The 25,900-nt window shown below is 35.2% G+C and overlaps 1 protein-coding gene across 5 annotated transcripts in view; it reads right to left on the bottom strand.

Annotated features, from left to right (window-relative positions):
• CSNK1A1 (casein kinase 1 alpha 1) overlaps positions 1-25,900 on the bottom strand; it is a 44,267-nt gene that overhangs the window by 9,604 nt on the left and 8,763 nt on the right. For 3 of the 5 annotated variants that reach the window (XM_069483938.1, XM_069483939.1, XM_069483940.1), the window contains exons 3-8: positions 16,735-16,861; positions 12,444-12,542; positions 9,960-10,043; positions 5,222-5,361; positions 3,790-3,868; positions 2,132-2,206 (exon numbers count right to left, since the gene is read on the bottom strand). In XM_069483938.1, the coding sequence (XP_069340039.1) occupies positions 2,132-2,206; positions 3,790-3,868; positions 5,222-5,361; positions 9,960-10,043; positions 12,444-12,542; positions 16,735-16,861 (604 nt within the window). The remainder of the gene's footprint in view (positions 1-2,131; positions 2,207-3,789; positions 3,869-5,221; positions 5,362-9,959; positions 10,044-12,443; positions 12,543-16,734; positions 16,862-25,900) is intronic. The other 2 variants (XM_069483943.1, XM_069483941.1) reach the window with 1 other exon arrangement.

Genomic DNA, 25,900 nt, shown 5'->3' with positions numbered 1-25,900 from the left:
AACATTATATTGTAAGTATTCTCTTATGCTATTTCCCACCTCTTCATAAACATCTGAATGGCTGCATGATATTCTACTGAGTAAATACACCCTAATTAACTTGTTCCCTGTAATTGAACATGCAGGTGGATTCTAATTTTTCTCTATTAACAAAATACTGCTAAGGACATCTGAGGGCATAAAAGTTCTCCCCATTTAGTTTCTTAGGAACGATTCTCAAAGATATATAAACATTTTTAGGGCTATAGATATTAGGCACCAAAAGGATTTTGCCATCAGCTGTGTAGAAGTGCAAAGTGCTATTAAAACATAGCACAAACCTCTACATGTCCTCTCCTGCGGTCAATGCAAGTGTAGAGAGAGTTAAAGCTAAAGTTAAAGGAGGACGTCTCTTCCCATCACCTGACAATTTTGAGAAATGTCTCACATTCTGGGGTCATGGCAGGATCAAATGGAAGTATCTGCAACATTTTTTATTGATTGCACTGATGTAAATAGATTTAATATTTACAAAGTACTCTTATGCTTATTTCATTTTTTGGGTGACCAACTGAAACTGAAGTAATTTAGATGTTATACATTTAAAAAAAAACTCTTAATAAGACTTTTAAATGGTCTGTGTTAATGGGAAAGAGCATAACCATGAGACTGAAAAACAATCCCACTACTTATAATACCTCATACTTCTGTGTTGACTCCATACTAAATCAATTATTTACAGCTAATCCAAAAAGGCACAGTTCACAACTTCTAGATCAAAGAAGCCCACAAGCAGAGAATGTACTAAATCCTCTCCCTTTTCCCTATAAAAATGGCTGGTTTCCAGGGAATCAAATGAATCTTTCTCTTGCATAGAGATAGCACTGCACAGAAATTATGATGTTTTGCTTCCCGAAGGTGTACAGACTTAAAAAATTTATTTGGGCAGAGTATACATGTAAACATTTTATTCATTAACCTAAAATGTACTATTTCCTAATTTAAAACAAACCCCAAAGAGTTTCAGAAAAGACCATAGTATCCCATCCATCCCTCCCTTGCTGCAGATATGTAGGAAAGGGAAAAGCAATTTGTGGATAAGAAGACACATGAGGATATCTCCACTTACCCGCCTTCCACAAAGCACTGTTTTAACACTCACTGATCCCTCCTCCTTTCTATCACCCAACTATTTATCTGTATACTATTTTCTAATTACTTTCAGGTATACAATTCTTGTCTCAAATTAGAACATATGGCCTTCTTTCTATGGAAGAGATTATAGTTATGCATCCTAATGAATACCTCTCCATTCTAAACTCACTTGCCTTTCTATGGAGTTTGAAATTTCAAAGAAATGAGCCTGTCTTCTATATTTCTTCTGTATTGTTGGATAACTGCTATTTTTGCTCCAATCTGTCTGCCTATTTTCCTATTCCTCCATGTATCAATTGCTGATATCCCTTCTTTTCTGGCACTGGTTTAGGGATAAGGAGATTATTTATTAATTTAATTTTTCTCATCAGTTAATGAGGTTCTACTAGAAATGTTTACCTGCCCTGCTAATTTTCCTCCAATTTTTAACAGATTAGAGAGCCCAATCAAACCAGAAACATAAAACACTTATTTAAAATGACTCATATGCTAAGCCATCGTTAAAGAAAAGATATTTATAATAATCAAAATGTAAATATAGGCCGGGCGCAGTGGCTCACGCCTGTAATCCTAGCACTCTGGGAGGCCGAGGCGGGTGGATTGCTCAAGGTCAGGAGTTCGAGACCAGCCTGAGCGAGACCCCGTCTCTACTAAAAATAGAAAGACATTATATGGACAACTAAAAATCTATATAGAAAAAATTAGCCGGGCATAGTGGCGCATGCCTGTAGTCCCAGCTACTCGGGAGGCTGAGGCAGTAGGATCGCTTAAGCCGAGGAGTCTGAGGTTGCTGTGAGCTAAGCTGACGCCACGGCACTCACTCTAGCCTGGGCAACAAAGTGAGACTCTGTCTCAACAACAAAAAAAAAAAAGTAAATATAAAATGGTACATAGGTATCTATTACGATGTTTATGTTCCAGGGCTGGCAAGTAAAATGTTTCTTTTTGTTCTTGGATGATACTTATACTTTAAATAATATTTATCATGCATACTTACCTTACATAAAACTTCAACAGGAGTGGACATCTTCTTTTCACTAATCTTTTCATATTTTTGTTTCTTTGTTGCAGCCTGTGGAATCAAATCATAAAGATCTACTCAGTACTGCTTAGTAGAACCTGCATAGTTCAACACATTAGGCATATAAACATACACCTGAAATTCAAGAGAAATTTTAACACAGAATTAAAAAGAAATCCAAGTATAATACATCTAAAAATTTTTTCCCCCTAAACTATTAGGTAACTTTTGATGAGTATCTATTTAAAGACCATAATTTTAGCTATTAGGAAAGGGTGAGTCTAATAGGATCATCAGGAGATTTTTTTTTTTTTGGAGACAGAGTCTCACTCTGTTGCCTGAGCTAGAGTGCCGTGGCATCAGCCTAGCTCACAGCAACCTCAAACCCCTGGGCTCAAGCGATCCTCCTGCCTCAGCCTCCCAAGTAGCTGGAACTATAGGCATGCGCCACCATCCCTGGCTAATTTTTTCTATATATATTTTTAGTTGTCCAGCTAATTTCTTTCTATTTTTTTTTTTTTTTTTTTTTAGTAGAGATGGAGTCTCGCTCTTGGCCAGGCTGGTCTTGAACTCCTGAACTCAAACGATCCACCTGCCTCGGCCTCTCAGAGCACTAGGATTACAGGTGTGAGTCACCACGCCCAGCTAGGAGGTGAGTGAGATTTAAGTAAAAATAGGTGGTGTCGAATTTAGAAAGCATTTTTTAACTCTTTTGTTGTTGCTGTTTTTAGAGATGAGGTCGCATTATGGTGCCCAGGTGGAGTGCAGTGGCTATTCACAGGCCTAATCATAGCCCACCGAGGCCTTCAACTCCTGGCATCAAGTGATTCTCCTGCCTCAGCCTCCCAAGTAGCTGAGACTACAGACGCATGCCACTACACCCAGCTTAAGAACATTTTCTTAATCCACGATCAACACAAAGGCAAAGGCATAAAGCAGACCAATACAAAAAATGTGTTTATTATTTAGTGACATTAATAACTACAGTCAACTGTAAGTCACCAACAGTTTTCCAATGTAACAATATTGATATTGGATAAAGCTGTTCACACAAGAACTGAGCACTGTGCCTAGCATGCAGCCTCTCAATAAATACAGGGAACTTTTCCTTTTAAAGGACTAATAAAGTATCAAAATAAGCATTAAATTTTAAGACACAGTGATTTATTATTACACACTCGCAAAAGTAATAGTGAAACTCCCACTTAATATAAACAAACAAAATGTTAGAATAATTGCATAAACAGTATTGCTGGTATTGCTGGATAAACAGGTTTTACTGTACATAAAAACATACATTTTTAACATAATGGCAACCCATCAAAATAAGAATGTTTCTACCTTTCTTAGCCCATGTCAACTTCCATCTAGATAGAGCAAGTGGTTACCAATGGGTACCAGCTTACTGTCTTTAAAACAACTTGTTCTTCAACTATGACTGTGGGCTTCTATTAATGAAGTTCTTACTGAAATGATCAAGTTTTATTTTCCCAAATAAAAGGCAAAAGTAAATTACAGTTAGTTCAATCTTAGAAAAATCTCAGAATTGGAAGGATCTTAAATGTTATCTTCTACAATGTATATTTCTATTCTTTAAACAAAAACCCCCAACTGGTAATGTAAGTATGATTTACCTTTAGTCCTTGCCATGGCAGGCTGGTTCTATTAAAATACATCAAAACATATCCTAATGATTCCATGTCATCTCGGCGACTAGAAAAGAGAATGTAATTTTATGAAGTAGAGCTATTATGCAAAGCATGAAAGAAAGCCAAGTACAGAAGAAATTTTCCCAAATGAGGAGAAAGCTATTTGCTGTCTTACGCAAGAAGGCACTTGTTGAGGTATTTAAAAAGCTCATGTGTTACCACCTCTACACAAACTTTTCTCAGACTCCAAAATTATGTAAACCCATGGCCTTACAATTTAATTTTTAAAGAACAAAAAAAGATTTAAATTGTCTAAATGAGGTGAATGAAAAAGAATAAAGTAAACAGAACACTTCGAAGTTTTGCAGAAGCTCATGAAGATAACTTTAGGAATGCTGAAATGAGTCAACATTTTAAAGGTAATTAAACATCTATGTGAATACATGTATATATGTATATACACATACATACAAATATATATTTAGATAGATATATTTAAGGATAGGTAATATTTTGGGATACAGAAAAAGTGAAATTATAGCTTAACCTAGGGTATTCAGATATTTATGAATGTTTTCTAAGCTTGAAATTCTTCTCCTGAGAAACCAGCGGTGGTAGTTCATGCCTGTAATCCCAGCTATTTGGGAGGCTGAGGCAGGAGGATTGCTTGAGTGCAGAAGTTCGAGGCTGCAGTGAGTTATGATCATGCCACTGCACTCCTGCCTCAGCCACAGAGGGAGGGTGGGAGAGAAAAGAAAGAATGAAAGTTGTTTTCATGAGGTCTCCTAACCTGTAATCTGAAGACATATCTTGTTATTTCTATGCTTGTTTTAAGGAGCAAAAAATGATTGGTAAAAGGCATAGGGAACTTGAAATTATAGAACTCACGTGATGAACTAGGAAGAGAGGAGAGATCATGAATTTTTTTTTTTTTTTTTTACTTTAAACTAGATCCCACGAATTTATGAATTTGAGTGAAAGAGTGTAACAGGAGACAGTCCAACAACCCCTTTTTGGTTTATTAGGGCTCTCGTAACATTTCCCTTGTAAAAATAAATACATTCTTCCGAAAACTCAATTTGCATCACTAAAATAAAAAGCACAAGATCAGTATTTAATAAAAAAAGGTACTACTTTCAGCTGAAAAAAAAAAAAAAAAAAGTCAAATTTGTACCTATGCTTCTTAACTTTCCATCATGTAATATTTTCTCCCCAAGAGACAATCTTCAAAAAAGAAAACAAAAGATCTCATTTAAATGGCTTCTCTGTATTGGCTGAAGCAGCAGATAAAACGATTACTAGGCATCCTTCAAATCCTCAATCCTCAGAAATTGTAAGAAACTAATCGAAATACTGCAAAAACCCATTTATGGCTTCTGCTATGGATGTGGTAAGTACATTCAATTTTCAAACTCACCTCTGCTCAATACCAAGATGTGCATTGATGCTAGCATATCGAGCCGTGCCAGTAAGGTTTTTATCTTCTCTGTATGGTATGTGTTGCCTTGTCCTGTTGTCTCTGTACTTTTTGGCCAAACCAAAATCAATAAGGAATAACTTTAAGAGAGAAATAAAGAGACATTAGGTTCCTAAACTTGAATCTTCAATTAAACTGCTTCTTATTCATTAAATGGCATGTATTCTGTATATTCACATATATAAAAATAAAGTATCATACGTAGAACAGAAAATGCATAGACTTAATACCCCAATAAGCTTTTACTAGTCCTCATCAATAAATCAAGTTAAAAAAAATATAGTTAAGTCTAGTAGTTTATCCTTGCCATTTGCAAATTACACAGGCCCAGTTCACTATACACTCAGGAGCCTGTCTTTATAAAATAAGTGGAGATATGTATACATGTCTGACAGCAGAGCTGACAAGCGTGCTGTCTGCCATAATGATACCTGATATCCTGCTATTGGTAAACCAGCATGAGGTTTCAAAATCTAGACATAAGTTATCTGGAACTCTTCCCTCCTACAAAGGCCACTCTGCAGTATGCTAACAGAATGCTTGTTATCTAAAATAGATAACCCTGAAAGTTTGATATTGCCAACAAACCCAAGACTTTTCATTAACAAAAAACACTACTTAGCACTGACATTATGCACGTGATCAGGTTAAAATTCTGAAAAATGAAACAAGCTGATGTAAAAATTCTTAAAAAGGTACTTAGCATTTAAATCAAGGTGGTTTACAACAGTTTAAATGAGCTAACTAAAAACAAAAGTAGTATTTTAAAACAAAGTAACATGTAGTACTATCTCGTCTACATGGTACCAACGAATAAGGCACCCATTTAAAATGTAGTTAATGTTTCTAAGTAATTCAAGTTTTTACTACAGAATTTAAAACTTGAAAAGAAAAATATTTTCAATGATAAAGAAATACAAAATACATTCACATTTACCTCCTTTTTAAAGTAAAATAATCTTTACTTAAAATTTTGGCTCATCATAAAATCACTTATAAAATTAAGTGCTGTAATAAAATTATGTCTACAAAGATTATTGAGCTGGGCCCTTAAACAATACAGCCCTAGACTATTGTTCTTTTCTAGGTATGTCTAAATTTTCTTTTTTTATTTTACTTTATTTTATTTTTTTTATTGTCACTTTTTCCATTCAGCCTGTTGCTACAGGTATGTCTAAATTTTGTAGTTCTTTCCATTAGAGTATCGGGTCCCTTCTGCCAGTCTATAATCTGCGACGGGCTGGGAAATCCAATCACCTAACCCCTGCGGGGTTTGTACCAATATATAAATAAAGCAGTTTACTGATTTAGGTTAAAAAGATCTGACCCAGTACCTCTCTTAGGAGAATGAGTAACATCTATTTCAGACACTGTAACCTATTCTCAATTATACTTTGGATCGTAAAGACACTGATATTCAAGCTTCTGTCACTATGTCAACAAAGAGATACTTATTTTCATTTGATCTACTATAAAAGAATGAAGATTAAATTATTAGTGAATGCAACTGGATAATAAAAGCTCTCTAAAGAGATTAAACCTTCCTAAGCAAGGAAGTAATTTTAGGAAAGTTAGTGTTATAAAACACTAAGAGAAATAAAGCTCACATGGTGTTTCTTTTGATAAGAAAACCAGCTCAGTTCATAAATATTAAAATGAGCAAATCACACTTCTGTTAAGCCAAACAAAAACGATGCTTAAGCTCTGTAGATTCACACAGAAAAGAAAACACGGAAAAATAAATGCAAAGGACACTCAGCTACATGGTATTTTTAAAATATTCCTATGAAATATGTGGATTTTTATGAGCAGTGATTAGCACATAGAATTTCCTCTAGGGGATATTTTCTAGGATGCTTCCTTTACAACTTCAAAATGAAGGAGAAAAAGGGAAGAGCTGTCATGACATGAGTGTGTCTAATAGTTTCATTCATGTCTAAATCTACATTCAATAGTTCCATTTCCAACTCAATAACCAGACACTTTCTCACAAGCAAAAGACTGCTTTGTAGAAATTCAGTGTTCACTGGAGAGTTCTTTCCTTCTACAAAGCCAGAGGAAGAAACCTTATTTATCAAGAAAACTGAAAATATATATACATTATCTTCTTAAATATCTCAATCTTTAATTTCAGAACAAAAAAGTAAGAAGCAAATGAACCAATTTTTCTCTTCTTATAAAAACTTTAAAGTCAGGGGGAAAAATGTCACGGCTGAACAAAGGTATCCTAGTCTCAGCAAACAACTGAAAGGAAAACTACTTAAAGTAAAAATGAAGTATCTCTTGGTAGTTCATGACCTTTGGGTACCTAGCAAGCTTCTTTTGTAGCTCTTTGTATACTTTGAACTTAAAAACAAATATAAACACATAATGGAGGTGTTTACAAGCATATAACACCAAAAGCTGTAATATGTAAAGGCAGAACCAAATGAGAAAAAGTCAGTAACAAATAAGCATACAATAATGTATTTTTTGAGACAGAGTCTCACTCTGTCGCCTGGGCTAGGGTGCCGTGGCGTTAGCCTAGCTCACAGCAACCTCCAACTCCTGGGCTCAAGCAATCCTCCTGCCTCAGCCTCCTGAGTAGCTGGGACTACAGGCATGAGCCACCATGCCCGGCTAATTTTTTTTGTATATATTTTTAGTTGTCCAAATAATTTCTTTCTATTTTTTAGTAGAGACGGGGTTTCACTCTTGCTCAGGTTGGTCTCGAACTCCTGACCTCGAGTGATCCTCCCGCCTCGGCCTCCCAGAGTGCTAGGATTACAGGCGTGAGCCACCGCGCCCGGCCAATAATGTATTTTTTAATTAATTATTATTTTTTGAGACAGAGTCTTAACTCTGTTGCCCTGGGTAGTGTGCAGTGACGTCATTTTAGCTCACTGAAACCTCAAACTTCTGGGCTCAAGGGAGAGCCTCCTGCCTCAGCCTCCCAAGTAGCTGGGATTACAGGCACATGCCACAATGCCCAGCTAATTTTTCTATTTTTAACAGACATGGGGTCTCACTCTTGCTCAGGCTGGTTGGGAACTCCTGAGCTCAAGCAATCCTCCCACCTCAGCCTCCCAGAGTGCTAGGATTACAGGTGAGAGCCACCATGCCCGGCCAACACAATGTATTTTTACAGGTTTGTATGTGCAAAGACACAGTCAAATTTCTTTGGTGGGCCAAGCTGCTTCTCTGTGAATTTTTATTAATTACATCTTGTGAGTAAAATTTATGCTTGTTTTAAAAACTGCAGCCTATTCTTCAAAGGCACATGAAAATGAGTTATTGTTTGATAAATTAGGGTAAATTCCATTCAATAGAGGTATACTGTCTTCAAAAACACTATTGCTAGTTTTAGTTTTCAGTACTTGCAGCAATTTTTCTAACCAGGGGTCATGTTTACCCTTGCCCTTCCAAAAAATTCACAACCTATCTGACCTGTATATACAAATGATTTAATACAACTTTATAAATAAATTATTAAATGATTATGCTATAAAATTTAAGTAAAATGTGTTAATGAATGGGTAAAGATGTGGCACTAGAGCTTTAAAAAATTATATTCTTATATGCCTAATTATCCATCTGCTCTACTTCCCCAACTAAAATTTACTCAAAATAATTGGTACTACTTTGCCTGAATAAAAATAACTTGTGGTCCCCGGAATAAGGCTGGGCAGTATGGAAAAGAATTAAATGATTGCCCAGGTGATACATGATGTGGATAATTAACCTATTACCAAGTACGTTTTTTCTTTTTTGATTATTCATGGCAACACTTCCTTTTCACCATATACTAAATTGAATGATCAAGATTCATTTGTTCAGGAGTGTCAAAATTTAGGTACATAAATTTGGTGATTAAAAAAGCATTTATTTTCCTTTGTCTTAAAATTCCCATCTTAAAAAGCTATCTAACTGCCACAAAAGTATAAGAAAATATGAAGAGTTCTGCTTACATTGTCTTTAAAAATTTAGAAAATTACTAGCCTGCCAAAAACTAAATCATCATCAGATTATGCATTCATTTAACTTATCTTAACGTATTTTAATACTAATGGTAATCTACCATACAGTTTGATAAGTGCTTAAATTATGTTGCTGTTGTATTATTAATAGTGCAATGTCTTCTAGTTCCAGAGCATATAATGCTCTGTAAGTATCCCTTTGGTAGAAGTTGAGAATTCACAAAGCCATTATAGAAACACTAGATCTGAAATCTGATCTACACTTACCTGAAGTTCCATAGGGAAGGGGAAGAGAGGTGAGGTAGAATATATTCATTATACAGTACTGATGCAACTGAATTTAAATATATTTCGTGCATTAAGTTGTGCAACTCCAAATACATTTTTAAAAACTAAACAGTCTATCTCAAGTTTACTATTAGGTAAAGAATTTGAATACTAAACCAACATAATCATTTCCTCATATGGATATAGAGATCTAAACATAATGTCCTATTTTCATTTAGGTTTTCTCTAAACTTTACAAGTTTTAAGCAAAAGCCACAAAGAAACATCTTAGTAATGTTATGTTTGCCAAGTATGTCTGAATAATGCCAACGTAAGAGGTGCTTGAGCAAGATCTACATTCTCCAGAATTAAAACAAAAATAATAAAAATAAAACAATAAAAAAGAAAAGCACATGAATTTGGGATTGAGGTTGGAATAGGAGACAGTTTCAGACCTGGTTTAATCCTGAGAAAGATGGGTCCTGAGAAGTACTAACAGTCATGCTTCTTTTCCTCTTCCCCACTGGAGATTCTAAACACTAAACAGACAATAGAGGGTGGCAGTGCATCAAACAGTATTGCTTACATTGCAACAATGGCCGGCGCAGACAGGCAACACCGAGGCATTAGAGAAAGAACAGGGTAGCCAAATGCCATCCTTCTTCCACCAAGCACTGTAGCTTCTCAGTTTTCCAAATAAGAACCACATGCTCAAGAACATTTGAATTCTGGAAAATACTCAAGTTTTTAATGCCACTATATAGTGTCACTGCCTGAAACAGGGATAGCAATGGTGACATTTGGCTCTTTAATTTTTTCATCAAAAATGGGGAATTTAGATCTGCAATCTTTGGTACCACAATCTGCCCTTCCCCCAAAAAAAGATTGTACAGGGGAAAAAATCTTCAGTAAGGAAGAGGTAGAAGGCATTTAGTCACCTTAAAATTTATTTTTGTAAACATGCAGGGCTGATTACTGGAAGAGATGAGCAAATTCACTAAGATTGGAGTGGCCACTCCTAAATATCAAATTCAGAACAATTCTCCAAGTAAGAAATTTAGCTTTAAAAAAAAGACCTCAAAAGCCCCCCAAAACCTTTTTTTCCCCATGAATAGAAAACTACTAGAACAAGCTTACCAAAGAATCCAGTTTCGTACAACTGGCATTTTTCAAACTATAACACAGAAAACACTAAAAACCAACTACATAAACAAAACACTAATTTAAAATGTTGAAGAGCAGCATTTAGTATTTGACTCTTTTTAAGTAAAACAGTTTGCTTCTACCTCACGGTCTCTCTGGAACTGTTTAATAGCAAGCAGCTTCACAAAATTTTTAATATCTGTAACGAGGATACAGATCCTAAAAAGGTTTTTTTCACTTTTATTTTTTTAACCACCAGGTAACTTAGACTTCCTAACACAACTATGTGATTAACAAGCTATTCTTAAGGAGGAAAAAAAAAAGAAAGTGGTATCTAGGCCATCATTTAAATTTAAGGCAAAAACCATGTACTGCAATGCCAACATGCAGAACAGGGATCACACAGGGATAATGGGTTTTTAGGGGTAAGAAAATGGGAAAGAGAGGGCAGGAAATCGCCAAAAGAAGATTAGAGTCAAACTGACAAAAACTGCCTAAAAACTTAAGATCAGTAATTTTTTTTTTCAATTAAATTACCAGGCTTTGTAATAATAACTAAGAACCTGGATACATCAAAGAGAAAAACTACATAGTATTTTTTAATGCAATTTGGAAATAACAAAATAAGTTATATGTAGATTTAAATACCTTTCATTACTTAAAGCTCAACAAAAAATTTTGATTTCCTAAAACTTGGTCAGACCAACACCAATATCTCACACATTAACAAATAACACCAGTTCCAATGGTAATGGCTCCAAGTTGGCATTCATACAGGCAAACAAAGGTAAACATTTATAGCTAAACCTAAAAACACCAAACATCCCCTAATCATTTAATAAAACAAATGGGAATCTTCCTTCCAAAAACAAACAAACAAAAAATAATACCACAAAAAAACAAAAAAGCCCCCGAGTTGTCCTGAAGTTGAGAATTTCTATCGGAATCATTAGATCATAACATGCTTAGTGCATTGCCAATGCTGCCTGTCTGCCCGAGCTCAACATTGAATTGATAAAGCAATTCACTCAATAAAACTAATCATTGCAGAAAAAATTTCAACACAATTAATTTCTAACTTCAATCATGCGTCACTAGCTACAACCCAATCACCCCATAAGTTGAACCATTCTCAGAGACCCCAATGAACACTAGTTTTGTTGTATAAATGTTCATTTCACTTGTCTATGTTTTCCTGTAAAGGAGGGGGGAGGGGTGAAGAACTCACCCAACTTGGCACCCAAGTAAAAAAACTATCGACTACTTTTTAAGCAGGCCCAAAAGGTATCCTTTTAAATACACAAATCCAAGGACTGAAGAATTCTAATTATCAACCATGCTCAGTCAGGAAATGTTAACGTCATGGTGACAGATGGGTCAGTATTCCCACACTGGCACAAGCACATATATTACAAAAATCCACACTTCAGAGCCAAGGTTAAAATCTGATTTTTAGCATCCAGGAGGAAAAGAATATGGGGATTTTCACTATTTAAGTGAATGAAAAATAGATACAACTGTTCAACAGTTAAATAACAGACGATTACAGATCATTATAAAGCCCTTGGAATTTTATATTTCCATATAAGTACCTAACCTTGGTTGGGTAAGTTGGAGAGTACTTCAGGTTACTAAGTTAATAGAGTTAGCTGATTATCCTTCTAGCACAATCTTTTAAAGAAATTATCAACAGCAAATTCAATTTACTATGGCTTTTTAAAGATTCAAAATTTACCAAAGCAATTCTTGTTGATATTATACTCTTTGTTCTTTCATGCAAAGAGCATTTGACTAACCTTATTACAATGACGCCCAATACCCATTAGGAAGTTATCTGGTTTAATGTCTCTGTGTATAAAATTCTTTGTATGCACATATTCGATTCTACTGATCATCTGGAAGAAAAACGGAGAAGTAATTGAGAAAAGTGATAAATAAAAGCAGCATATTATTTCTCAAGTATTTCAATACCTGAATTATTTATTTAGAGTTCACAAAGACAATGACAGAAAAAAATTTAAATGGAAAAGACATCTAAGCTCTCCATTGATTTCTAGATTGAGGGTTATCTATGCATAAACCTGCAGTGTCCTTTTGGCTTGTCTTTCCAGTATTAATGATTAAAACCCTGACAAGGTCTAACCTGATAGGAAGACGTGGTGTTTCTGATTTTCAAATTATAAAACTAATACATTTAAAATCATTTCAGTTGCCATAATATAAGAAAGAAAGTAAAAGTTTTTCACCCTCAATTCTACGTCCTGTGAAGTAACCAGTGCTAAAATGGCCTGGTTTTACCCAGACCTATACTATTTCCATGCTATTCTTACAGAGACACATACACACACATAAACTCAGACATATACATATACTTGGGAATCGGGGGTGCTGACCAATTGTTAAATATAGCTATTAAGTAGTTGTTACTATTTCAAACTGAGATAAAAGCATTATATTCACTTTATTTTTGTTTGCTTGTTTTAACTAAACATATCCCAAACATTCCTGGGAGTTGGTAGCTACAAGATAAGCATATACATGTTCAGGCTTTTTAGACTCCTGTGCTTTTTAGACTCCCCCACGTTTTTCTCCATGCTTATTATTAATATTAATCCCATTCAAAAGGTGAATATTAAACATGTCATTTTTTTTTTTAGAACTTCCAGTTTTTATTTTTAAACATTATTTAACAAGAAAAACATTCAACCAAATTTTTAAAAATTAGGATGGATTAATTTATAATAAAATAATCAACTTAAAATAACAGCCCTTCCATTTAGGGCCAAGGAGGCCAATAGTTCCCATTTAAACAGCAGAATTGCACAATTGATATTTTAACCTTTATTTGATGGCACTGAAATATAAAAGTCATACAACTTCCACTGACACACACTCCATGTCATTTTAACAAGCTTTTCTTAACTTCTTGGAAATTATGCCAAGTCAAATGATATAAGATAGTTCTAATATTCTTTGTAATGGCTACAAATATTCTATGGTATAGAAATGTTTTCCCCAATTATTCTCCAACTCACATCTTTCTCACCTTGTTTCTAATATTTTCCTCACTATAAATAATGTTATTAATATACTTAGATATGGATCCTTACCTACTGATGCTTTTATTTCTATAGGTTTTAAATTCCATAGAATTACAGGGAGTTGCTGGGTTTAAGGGCACATTTTTCATTTTGTTAAGATAACTCAGGCTGCCTTTTATAACAGGCTGTAACAATTCCTATTTCCACCAGCAGTAAATAAGAGTATTCATTACCACCACCCCCGCCCCAGAGAGAGTCTCACTCTGTTGGCCAGGCCAGAGTGCCATGGCGTCAGCCTTGCTCACAGCAACCTCAAACTCCTGGGCTCAAGCGATCCTACTGCCTCAGCCTCCCCAGTAGCTGGGACTACAGGCACGCACCACCATGCCTGGCTAATTTTTTCTATATATTTTTAGTTTTCCAGCTAATTTCTTTCTATTTTTAGTAGAGACGGGGTCTTGCTCTTGCTCAGGCTGGTCTCGAACTTCTGAGCTCAAAGGACCCACCCGCCTCGGCCTTCCAGGGTGCTAGGATTACAGGCGTGAGCCACCACGCCCAGCCTGAGCATTTTTTTTTTTTTTACGAGTGATTTTAGTTCCTCCCAAATTTTGCCAATTTGACAGGTAAAAATTATTACCTTACTTGTACTTCCCTAACACTTAGCTTGGCCATTTGATCATTTTTACTGGTGATTTGGATTTATTCTTCTATGAACTAGCAAACTATACTCTTTGCCTATTATTTTTTTGGCTTGTCCTTTTCTTGTCAATTTTTAGGGGTTCTCTGCATACAATAGACAACTTTTCATTTGTTATGTAAACAGAGCTGCAACTTTTAAATGTCTTTTTTCATGGCACCTATTGTATATAAGAGAAGTTTTAAAATTTCAAATTATCAAATATGGTTGTCTTTTCCATAGATACCTAGAAGTTATATTTTAAAATGTATTCCACATCCAAAGACTGCCATCATTATCTATCCATATGTTCTTGCTCTTCTCAGTAGTATGTGTCAGAATTCTATTTTTTATTTGTCCCCATTTTCCAGAGCTTTTGTTACCACGAATATACAGATTCTAAATTGTGCTCTTCTATACGTTGGCCAATGTCTTTTGAAGCCAGACCAGTAATCTCTGGCTTAAACTACTTAAACCTTCAAAGTAGTAAGTGTGTACAATGTATAAATACCACCTTTATGTGCAGAAGCAACTTATAAAAGTAAAGCAAAAAATTTAGGTGACATACTTGACCTAGCTAAATAATACCCATCATTAAACTGTGCCTATTAAATCACTGCAGAAAAGTTGAGTAAAAGATAATTAATGGCATCTACTGCAGACTATTGCCTGTATCACTTATAGAGCAAGATTCAGGTGTTAAACACCTTAAACGAAAATGTTCTGGTAACTCTCTCCCTCACAATTACATTTTTTCTTATGTTACCAGTGCACCCAACAGAGACTTCTATCACAGAACGCTGAACATCTCATTTTTCCATCTTTCTCTACTAGACTGTAAGTTCCTGGAGTGAAGGGACTAGTTCTTACTCTTCTTTGCATCTCCCAAGTGGTAAGTACAAAGACAGGCCCTCAATATATGCTCAATGTATGAATGCTTATGTGTTACCAAGCCTACAAAATATAAGCTATAACTCTTATTAGGATTCACTGACATATGTTAGTTAAGACATATTAAAAGCTTTTATCTTCTTAACGCTTGAATTTATAATGTACCACAAACTGAACATTATAATTTGCTAATAGTTGCTCCTGCCCCGCAGTAGATTTTAGGTTAAGTTAAACCGGGGGATTATCAGGTGCTGATTACAGAAAATGAGCCCTACTTTCTAATCCCTTGAATTTATAGACTTTTAAAATATTTTTTAAAAACCAATCTTTAATAGTTGTATATATTTTGAGGTACATGTGATATTTTGATATATGCATACAATGTGTAATGATCAAATCAGGTTAATCAAGATATCCATATTATCAAACATTCATATTTTCTTCTCTTCCAGTTATTTTGAAATATACAATAAACTACTGTTAACTATAATCTCCCTAACTGTCCTATCACATACTATAACTCATTCCTTCTATCTAAATGTATTTTTGTACCAACTAGCCAACTTCTCTTCATCCTCCTAAATTTATACTTTCTAAAATTCTGTGTCAACTGCCAGTTTTATGATCTCATTTTCCTTTATGACATCCAATCTGTATTTTTAAAAATGTCACTCTTTCAGAGCATTTTTATAAGCACACCGAGTTTAACTTGAAGCATTTCCAACATTTTTCCATCCTTAAGATAACAAATCTTGACCAAAGTTCAAAATTATGAATTCCTTGATCTTCACGTATTGTTTAATATAATATATTATCTTTCCCCTCAAAGTTTGTACCTGACCCAATCCCCCCCCCCCGCCAACTTAAAAATGTTTTAAACTAATTCTTTCTCATTTTCCTAAGATCAAAATATCTAAACTTTGACTGAAGAACCATTTAATCTAACCTATAGCCAACGCATCAAGTTCATAACATCTCCAAAATTTCCTAGGTCTTGCTTAAATGATACCAGTGGCTAAGAATCCATTACTTCAAAGAAGCATATTACTGGTCAAAAATTCTTCCTTGAATTATTTCAGTACCTTATTTGCTTCAAAAAATACAGCTTTCATAAGAGTCCCACACATAAATACGTAATATTCAATTTGCTTAATTCATCCAAAATTTCTCTCTCTATATATTTATGTACACATACATATATACACTCTGAACTCTTCCTGCAAACGAGATCTGCTATATTTAACACTAAAACTCTATCTGAAGGAGCAGCCTGAAAACTACTAGTTTATAGATGAGTAATAATTCCAGTTTTGGTCTTACACCCATAGGAAAACATCTACAAGTCATATTATTAAATCTTTTTTTGCTTATCCTATGGTTAAATAGTGATGATAAGATCATAATACCCTGGTTTAGGAACACTGAAATACAGTCAACAGACATATTCTTAGTTTTTATTCTCATCAAAATGTCACATACCTGGTCAGCTAACATAAGTACAGTTTTCATTGTGAACCTTCTTGAACAGAAATTGAAGAGGTCTTCGAGGCTGGGTCCCAGAAGATCCATGACTAGTACATTGTAGTCTTTTTCCTGACCATACCACCTAATGAAACAAAAGGATAGGGAGGGCATTATCAAAAGCTATCACTACCACCAAATTAATTAATTTTAGGAGACAGGGTCTTACTCTGTCAGCTGGGCTGGAGAGCGCAGTGTTGTAATCATAGCTCTCTGCAACCTCAAACTCCTAGGTTCAAGCAATCCTCCTGCCTCAGCCTCCCGAGTAACTGGGACTACAGGTGTGTGCCACCACACCTGGCTAATTTTTCTATTTTTTGTAGAGATGGAGTCTCACTCTTGCTCAGGCTGGTCTTGAACTCCTGACCTCAAGCAATTCTCTATACCTTGACCTCCCAAAGTGCTAGGATTATAGGCAAGAGCCACCGCACCCAGCCAGTATCACCAAATTTTTAAAATTCATAAACTCTAAGAAGATAGTTTCCCTCTCTGGTTAGGGTTTTATTTAAGCTAAGTTTTCCTCTATTCAGAAGACAAACCCACTGGTCAACTAGATTGCCCAATACAAAACAAGGGTAATACTTCCCCCCCCAATCAAGTGACCCCACTCTCCTATAAAGACATGACGTGTATGGCAGCCTTAACAGTCCTCTTATCAGGGCAGCTGAATTCTATCTATACCCATCTGCCACTGATGCCTGTAATCTTCAGCAAATTCCTTAACCTCACCTGGATTTACTTCCTAACTGAACAAATGAAGACTATTTTCAGTCATTCCAAATGTTGCAGAAAGCAAAGATCCCTTTTATCATAACTCCTGGCCCAATTCCCACCTAACTGCATTTACTCAATTACCTGCCCCTTTTCAAAAAGGAGTTGCATTTTTTCTTAGTTTCAGATTACAGAGAATAACCAGTATTAATACAAGGTGTGATAACATTTATTTGCTTTTGACTGGAATACTATTTTAATTATCTCATGCTGTATTACTGTGGATACATATACAACATGTCCCCAGTAACATAAGAAATACCAACTGCTAATTTCATTTACTCCAAGGAATGGGAATCATTGCAATAAATGATTTCAAATTGCAATAAATGATTTCAAATTTCAATGTCTTATGATTCTGGTAAGGGGTACTTTCTTAAAAATTAGCACTACCGTTTGTATTTCAAACTTTTCTAGATTACAAATTCTGCTTGGAAAGAAAAAGTTACAAGTAATTTTAAAGCTGAAAATGGAGCCATTTTTTTGTTAACTCCAGTTAATAAGCAATACCAACTATATCCGGAAAGTTTATATGTTTTAAAAATGTTCAAAAAAAAGGAGCAAAGCTTTTTTTCTTAAAAAACCAAAATCTGATCGCTTCTCGGCCTTTTGGCTAAGATCAAGGAAAAGAAAAGGAAAAAAAAAAAAACAACACCAAAATCTGTGTCAAAATTATAACAAGTAAATCAGTCTAGTGGGAAAATTTAGTGCTTTTAGTGCTACTTCTTGCTGTTTTGCTAATATATGCCAATGATTCAAAGAAAACCAAGATTAAAACTAGAGTATGAGGATTAATATTTGAGCAATGATATTTTTCCAGAAAATGCAAAATTAACTACTTTGCACCAGAGTATACTATTCTGTTGTCTTTTCTTTAAGAAAATAGTCTATTCTAACCAGTGGTCCCAAATACCCACTAACAGTATCTCCTGATGACATCTACCAAAACTGCAGGAATTTCAGTCATGGTACCCAAGAAGGGAAACAAAATAAATAAGCCTCAAATCAGTTAGTTTTAATTTCAGACCTATTCAGATAAGTCCCATAATATAATGAATACATTCCCTAGAATGTTATGCTAAGAGTAAAAGATCACAGTAAGTCCAAAAAGTTCAAGGTCTTTCCTATGTTCACTTGTTCTTGAGAACTACTTTCCAAACACAAGACATGTATAACTGCCATTAAACACACAAAATAGAATCTATTTTCACATCCTCTTTGCAGAAAAGTAGTAACTGAACAAGGAAAGGGTGTTTGCTTAACTCTCTAGAGGTCTTGCCCACTAGCCTAAAAAGGAAACAGATGTGCCAACATGACAGTGGTAGCATTGGTCTGTCCTTATCGCACCTAAAACTGTGCACCAAAGCTGCTGTTATTTTCCCTCTTCTACTCTATTCTCCACATGGGAATTCAGCACCTTACACATTCATTCAAACATTTACTTGAAAGAAGCTCACAGTGATGTTTTGGGTAACATAACAAATAACAATATTAAAATTAGGTAAATGGTAAAGCAAATAAGTTGTCTTCTCCTTTCCCTTTTCCTCTTCATTTTAGTTTGCCCTTTCCTTTTTCCACTCCCTTTTATACTACTTAAGTGCAGAGGCAAATCTGTGCTAGAGAGCTGTCAGGAATCTGCCATTATAAATGGTCAACATATTAAAAATTATAGCAGATTTTTAATATAAATCTAATTTACTTAAGTTTTTAAGAAAACACCACCAAATCCAGACAGAGCTAAGGAAGTGTGGGGAAGGCACAAAAAGTCAAATAGGCAAAAAGGAAAGCATAAAAACGAACTCTCATAAGACTATGTCTCAGCTCTACATAAACAGATTTCCACTATGACTAAGAGACATAAAACTACTTAAAACTACTTATTGTAACAAGCAAATGTTACAACCATCCAAACCCAAATACAAACTGGGATGTGAAAGGCACTAACTCATACCTCATATCTTCAAGCAATTAACACCATTTCATAAAGCACTTCTTAAATCATCTGCAAGTAAGCCTCTAGCTCCCTCAATAATTAGAAACTGGGAAGAATTGTATGAATTCAGAAATAAACATTTTAAAAAACGAAGTTATTGGACATTCTTCTCCTTAACTGTATGAACAAAAGAATATGTCTTTTGTTCTCAGTGTCAAGAGGATGAATATTCCATAAAAAATAGCTAAAATATATACATTTCAAAGGTATTTTTCTCTGTGAGCAAACATGTAGCTCTAAAATAACTAGGTCTCTCTGCTCTACAGAGACTGGCACTATAACTCCAAACCTAAGAGACAGGTGTTTCTTTCATACTTCCCTTTGGTTTCAAGGAATATATAGCTTAATTCTCCAAAGCTAATACCTCACACTTTCTATCTGTGCTTTTCATCTGGACTAAGTCATTCAGACATTATTACACACAGATGAGAAACTAGGAAGAGTCTTTTGCTTCTTCAAATCCTACCTATTCTTAGTTTCTACCTTCACTCTCTGTTTCCCACTTCTATTCTGGGCTTCACTCTACTTTCAATCTCAACCTCTTAAAACCCGGATGCCAAAGAAATCTTTCTTATGTCACCTATCCCACATTGATCTCCCATTTCCCAGAATCCCCAAAGTCATTGACTATTATTGCTTGTATCCACAACACACCCCTTAACAACACAATATTCACATATGATCACTTTGGCATTTCTGACTCTACACCTGGTAAGACTGAGCTTACACTCTTTATAGAACCTGAAAAAATGAACAAGCACTAACTTGATTCTCTGCCATCATTTACCTTTGTAGACAATCTGAAACATACCAACACAAAAATCTCACTCTTATTCTCCACTTTCTAGGTACCTTCAAGCTAGAAACTCAGGCCTTATCTTTAGACATTTTTTTATATTAAGAAGAAGAAGTGTTGCTACTAAGTACACTGTGGTAAACTGACGTGGCATGTTGTAGGTACTCAGATTATCTATGAGACTAAAAAAAGAACTCCAGTTTTTGATTCGGACCTTATCCTTCCTAATAATTTCAAAATATCCAGAAGAACGAAGTAATTTAATGGAGGAAAGTAAAAAAAATAAATAAAATGTTCAGGGGTCTCCTTTTCCATTTGTTTGGTTCAAATCAATACCTTTAGACTTCAATGTTACCTGAAAGTAGGCTGAGTTCACAATGTACACAACCATCATTACTTACTTAGAGCATAAAAAAGGTACCTAAAGTCTGAAGGAGATGCCAAGAGAAGGCAAAGTCCATCATTCTGTTCTCATCTTTCCCCTAAATACATACCCAAGCTAAATCTAGTCTGGAAATTAAGACATACACAAAAAGCACAAATGTAAAATGATACATGCACTTGTCAATGAAGCTGACAAAAAATGCTAACAGAATTCAGACAAAAGATCAAAGGGAACTAAATCAGTCTAAACAGATATTGTGAAAATGGTCTGCTGCCCATTAGGTCCTGAAGGATGGATATTTTGATAGGGAAGGCAGAAAATGGCATACCAGGCAGGCATAAGAATAAACTATTTTGGACCATGGGTTCCCACAGAGGGAAGAGTCAAAGTGGCAGTTAGTTTGAGACTGTATTATGGATTCTTGAATGCTGAGCTAAAGAGCTTTATATTCTGTAAATAACTAGAGGAATTGTCAGTAGGGTTTGTGGCCAAGATATAATTAAAATCAGTATTTTAGCATTAAGTCTTGACATCAGTATACAACATAGAAATAGAAGAGTAGGGGAAAGCGTGATAATGACATGGGGACCAATTAGTGTTATATGATAGCTGGAGAATTCAAGCTAGAGATTTTCTTTTCTCTGAGAAATCTCGTCATGAAAATGAAAATATCTGAGAAAAGAAATAAAATATCTGAAATGAAATATTTAAGTATTGTATGAGACCTAGGAACTTCCCAGAATAGTAAACCAGTATAATTATTATAATACACAGTTCAGATTAAAGTACCCAAATATGTGTTGGTTCTATCACTATGACTAGGACAAAAATAATAGCAATAGATTAATTATTTCTTTAATGTAGAGTCTCCCCTTCAGACTATCAGCTTGATAGGGGCAGTCATTGTTTATCTTGTTCATAACCCTGTATTCTCCAGCATTCAATGACTTATAAGAAATCCTAAAAACCTTTGCTGAATGAAAGAATACAAAGCCGTTAGAGGCTGTAACAGGCTATGGAGTGCTTGATTTGGCAGATGAGGAAAACAAAACAAGGAATGCAAAACACTCCCTGTACTCAAAGAATAAAGTTATCAGGAAGTATCTACTTAACTCATTTTTGATACATGTAAGCCAAATAATTATAAAATTTTAAATGTGACAGTTTTAACAAAGGTAAATACAATTCCTATGCAATGTATCTTCTCATCTTTCTGTTATTAATGTCAGAGTCTTCACTGAACTAAAAAGTATCAATATTAAATCAGTGCTAAAATACATCCAATTTTCATAGCATCTACAAGACATATTCTCAAGACATTATCTCTCAAACTTAGACTCTTGCCAATCTATCACCATCCAACCTTCATGTTCCTTTTTATGGGGTTAGAAAATAAGAACTTTGGTCTAGCACACTCTTGCTAAACTCTAACAACCAGCCCAAATTCACCCTTTAGGATGCTATTGCTAACAGTTCTAGCTACTCTGCCTCCTTTTCTCTGAATTCCTTTTAATGTTCCTATACAATAATACTTACGTGTGCCATTCTTAACAGTATTTGCCACTCATTATAGAGATACATTCTCAAAATCATAGATACCTTTTCTTCCCACATATCCCTTCTCAGAATGTTTTAAATGCACAAAATAAAATACATACCATAAAGGAAACCAATTATAGTGAAATTCATCTAACATAAAATTACTTTCAAAAAATCAATTTTGGGATATAGTATCATAATATGCATATTCTCCTTATTAATGCATTAAATAATATGATATAGGGATAGGTTTTAAGTGCCATAGTTTGGAAGTACTAATGAGTATAAACCACATTTTAAGATACTGGCAACAATAAAGTGATGTAAAAATATCTGTGATTTCTACTGGTGACAAAGTACAGGTTCTGCTAAAACTAATGACGGTTTTTGCCTACACTTATAAAAAAAAATGCCATATTTTAGAGGTTCGTGAAAATAAAGATGTAATTTTTTTTACCTGTCCAAGTTCACGGATCTCATGAGGGATGGTGGCGGGGGTGCGAGGGGAATATCCCTGGACCAAGTTAAGACCTCCTTCTCTAAACTAACTTTTGAGGTAAACACACCTAAAATTTGAAAATTATGTGCATGACTTTTTAAATAGCTTTATTGAGATAATTTACCTACATGAAGCTTGACCTGTTTAAAGTGTACAATTTGGTTTTTGCTATATGTACAGAGTTTTGCAACCTGTTCTGTTGCCCAGGTAGAGTGCAGTGGCGTCAGCCTAGCTCATAGCAACCTCAAACTCCTGGGCTCAAGTGATTCTCTTGCCTCAGCCTCCCAAGTAGCTCGGACTACAGGTGTACACCACCACACCCAGAAAATTTTTACTATTTTTAGTAGAGACAGCCTATTACTCTTGCTCAGGCTGGTCTGGAACTCCTGAGCTCAAGCAATCCTCCCACCTCGGCCTCCCAGAATGCTAGGATTATAGGCGTAAGCCACCTCACCTGGCCAGAAGGACCTCTTGAGCCCAGGAATTTGAGGCTGCAGTGAGCTATGATCCTGCCACTGTACTCCAGCCTAGGCTACCTCTAAAAAAAAAAAAAAAAAAAAAAAAACCACCAACCAAGTAAAATAAAAAGTGGTCAAGTAAACCAGCAGTTGGGTTTAAGAACAAGAAACCGGCTAAGTCGACAGTATGTATATGTAACAGTACCAAGAATACTGGTCAGCAGCCAGAAAGGATTCTAGTTCTGGCTTTGTCATTTTCTTGCTTTATGACTGTGTAAGTTGTCACTGGTCAAAGATTTTTTTTTTTTCTTTTCTTTTGAGACAGGGTCTTGTTCTGTTGCCCGGGCTAGAGTTCAGTGGTGTCATTATAGCTCACTGCAACCTCAAACTCCTAGGCTCCAGTGATACGCCTGCATCAGCCTCTCCTGTAGCTGAGGCTACAGGTGCATGACACCATGCCTGGCTAACTTGTTTTCTGTTTTTTCAGAGAGAGGATCTCATTTTGTTGCCCAGGCTGGTCTTGAACTCCTGGCCTTAAGTGATCCTCCCGCTTTGGCCTCCCAAAGTGCTGTGATTGATGACAGGCATGAGCCACTTCACCTAGCCAAAGATTTTTATTAACTGTCTCTACCTATCAAGAGGTGGTGTGGTAATTATGAGATAAGTCTATGTAAAAACATTTGGTAAATTACAAAGCATTACACAAATAAGGGATTATTACTTTTACTACAAAAAGCAGTAGCCCAAAAATTATAAAATGTCAACCAGCAAGACAATAGCATTTCCTAAAATAGCCACAGCAATCTCAGCAAAATTCACTCACTACCACCAACAGCTCAATACGATGGAGTACCAAAACCTTAGCACAGAATTCCTCAAAGTGTGGTTCTCTGGTCTTTAGCAGAAATTACTTTGTGTACTTGTAAAAAAAATACAGCTCTTGGGCCCCATTCCAGAACTGGTCAAATGGAAATCTAGGGGTAAGGTGGTGTAACCTGCATTTTTAACAAGCTCTGTAGGTAATTATTACACATGGTCAAAGTTTCAAAAATGCTGACTTTGCAGGGTTCACATGAATAGGGCCTTAATGGGGTACTAGTTGACCTGACAAATCAAGGCAATCTCTAAATGCTCTGAGGTACTATTTGAGGTTCATACTCAGTACACTATCCCCTTGATGTTAAAGGAAACATTCATGTCCTCGTACAAGTTGAGACTTAGACATCTTTCCTCCTAATTTTCCGCAAGAGACAAATTTACAGCTATATGCCATGCTCATGGCAGATGCTCAAAAAAAAATTAAACCTCACAAAATTTTTGTCTGTTCACTGAAATGTACCAGTATCTTAAACTTTGCCTGGCACATAGTAGGTACAAAGAAATGCTCGTTATCCTCTACAAGGTACCATACAAAGTGTTATGAAGTATGTTAAGATGTTAAAACAAGTCTCAAACCATCAGACCTTTCATTTGAAGAGTAGAAACTAACAACATCCACTTCTATAAGAGAGATACAAAGTATTAATATTATGGAGGTTCACAAGTAGAACACTAGGATTTCAGTAAGTGGAGCTTGGTCATAATTTCAATCAACGGAGAACAGCCAAACACAAAACAAAACCCAATCTGAATAGTAAAGATCATAGGGAAAAAAATGAAAAAGGAAAAAAATGATAGTCCCCTAAAAGTATGAACTTTAATTAGAAGAATTTCATTATTTCAGTTGTTACTAAGGACAATGTATTAGACATCTCTAATACAACTAAGACTTCGAAAATATGGAACTTAAAATCTATAAAAATTTCATCCTACTACTTTCCAACAAAGTAGCTTTAAATCAGATCTCATACTCCCCTTTTCATAAAAGCCACCAAGAGGGCAGAATGCTTTGATAGTATAGGGAAACGTAATAGGTAAGTACAGTACTTAGAGCAGGTTTCAGAGGAGCTGAAATACAGGACAACTTCAATTTCAGAAGGTTTATACGCAAACCTCTCCACTGTACATTTAATGATGGCACAAGTGAAACATGGATGATTTATACTATGTATACTTGATTTATACTATGCTTACTTCAGCCATTGTCACTCTCATCATCTTCTCTCTTAAAAAAAAAAAATCCTTCTTCAGTACAAAAGTTGCTGTAAGAAGCAACTTCCTGATGTTACTGAAATAAAACCAAAAAAATTCCAAATGGCCAACACCATTAATGGATGCTAACAGATACTTAAGCTGATGAACATCCACAATAGTTAGCCTTTACTGTGAAGTTAATGGACATTAGCTTTTAATGATACATTATTATCTTTACACTGGCATTCAAAGCTAAATGAACTAGTACAGCCAGGTTTCCATTTGTAAATTGGTGGCCAGCTAGTGGGTTCAGTGATATTTAAAACAGTAAGTACCACAAGAGATGGTGAATATTCACACTGTGAACTGAAGAACTGAACCATACATGCTCAGGTACTTCTAAAATTCAATAAAAATGTATAGTAGCCATAACCTACTGCAGGATTCCATTAAAAAAAGTAAATGTATATAGATACAATAAAAGCAGAATTTCATTATTCAGTGCCTTCTTTATACCCAGTACTATGGTAAGGAACACAAAGATGCCTCTGTCAGCAAGACATAGTTCTTTCCCTCAAGGACTTTCCAGAATACATTCTTGTAGGTATGC

Source organism: Eulemur rufifrons, chromosome 10, assembly GCF_041146395.1.
Source record: "Eulemur rufifrons isolate Redbay chromosome 10, OSU_ERuf_1, whole genome shotgun sequence".
Lineage (NCBI taxonomy): Eukaryota > Metazoa > Chordata > Mammalia > Primates > Lemuridae > Eulemur > Eulemur rufifrons.
This window is presented reverse-complemented; position numbering and strand designations above follow the sequence as displayed.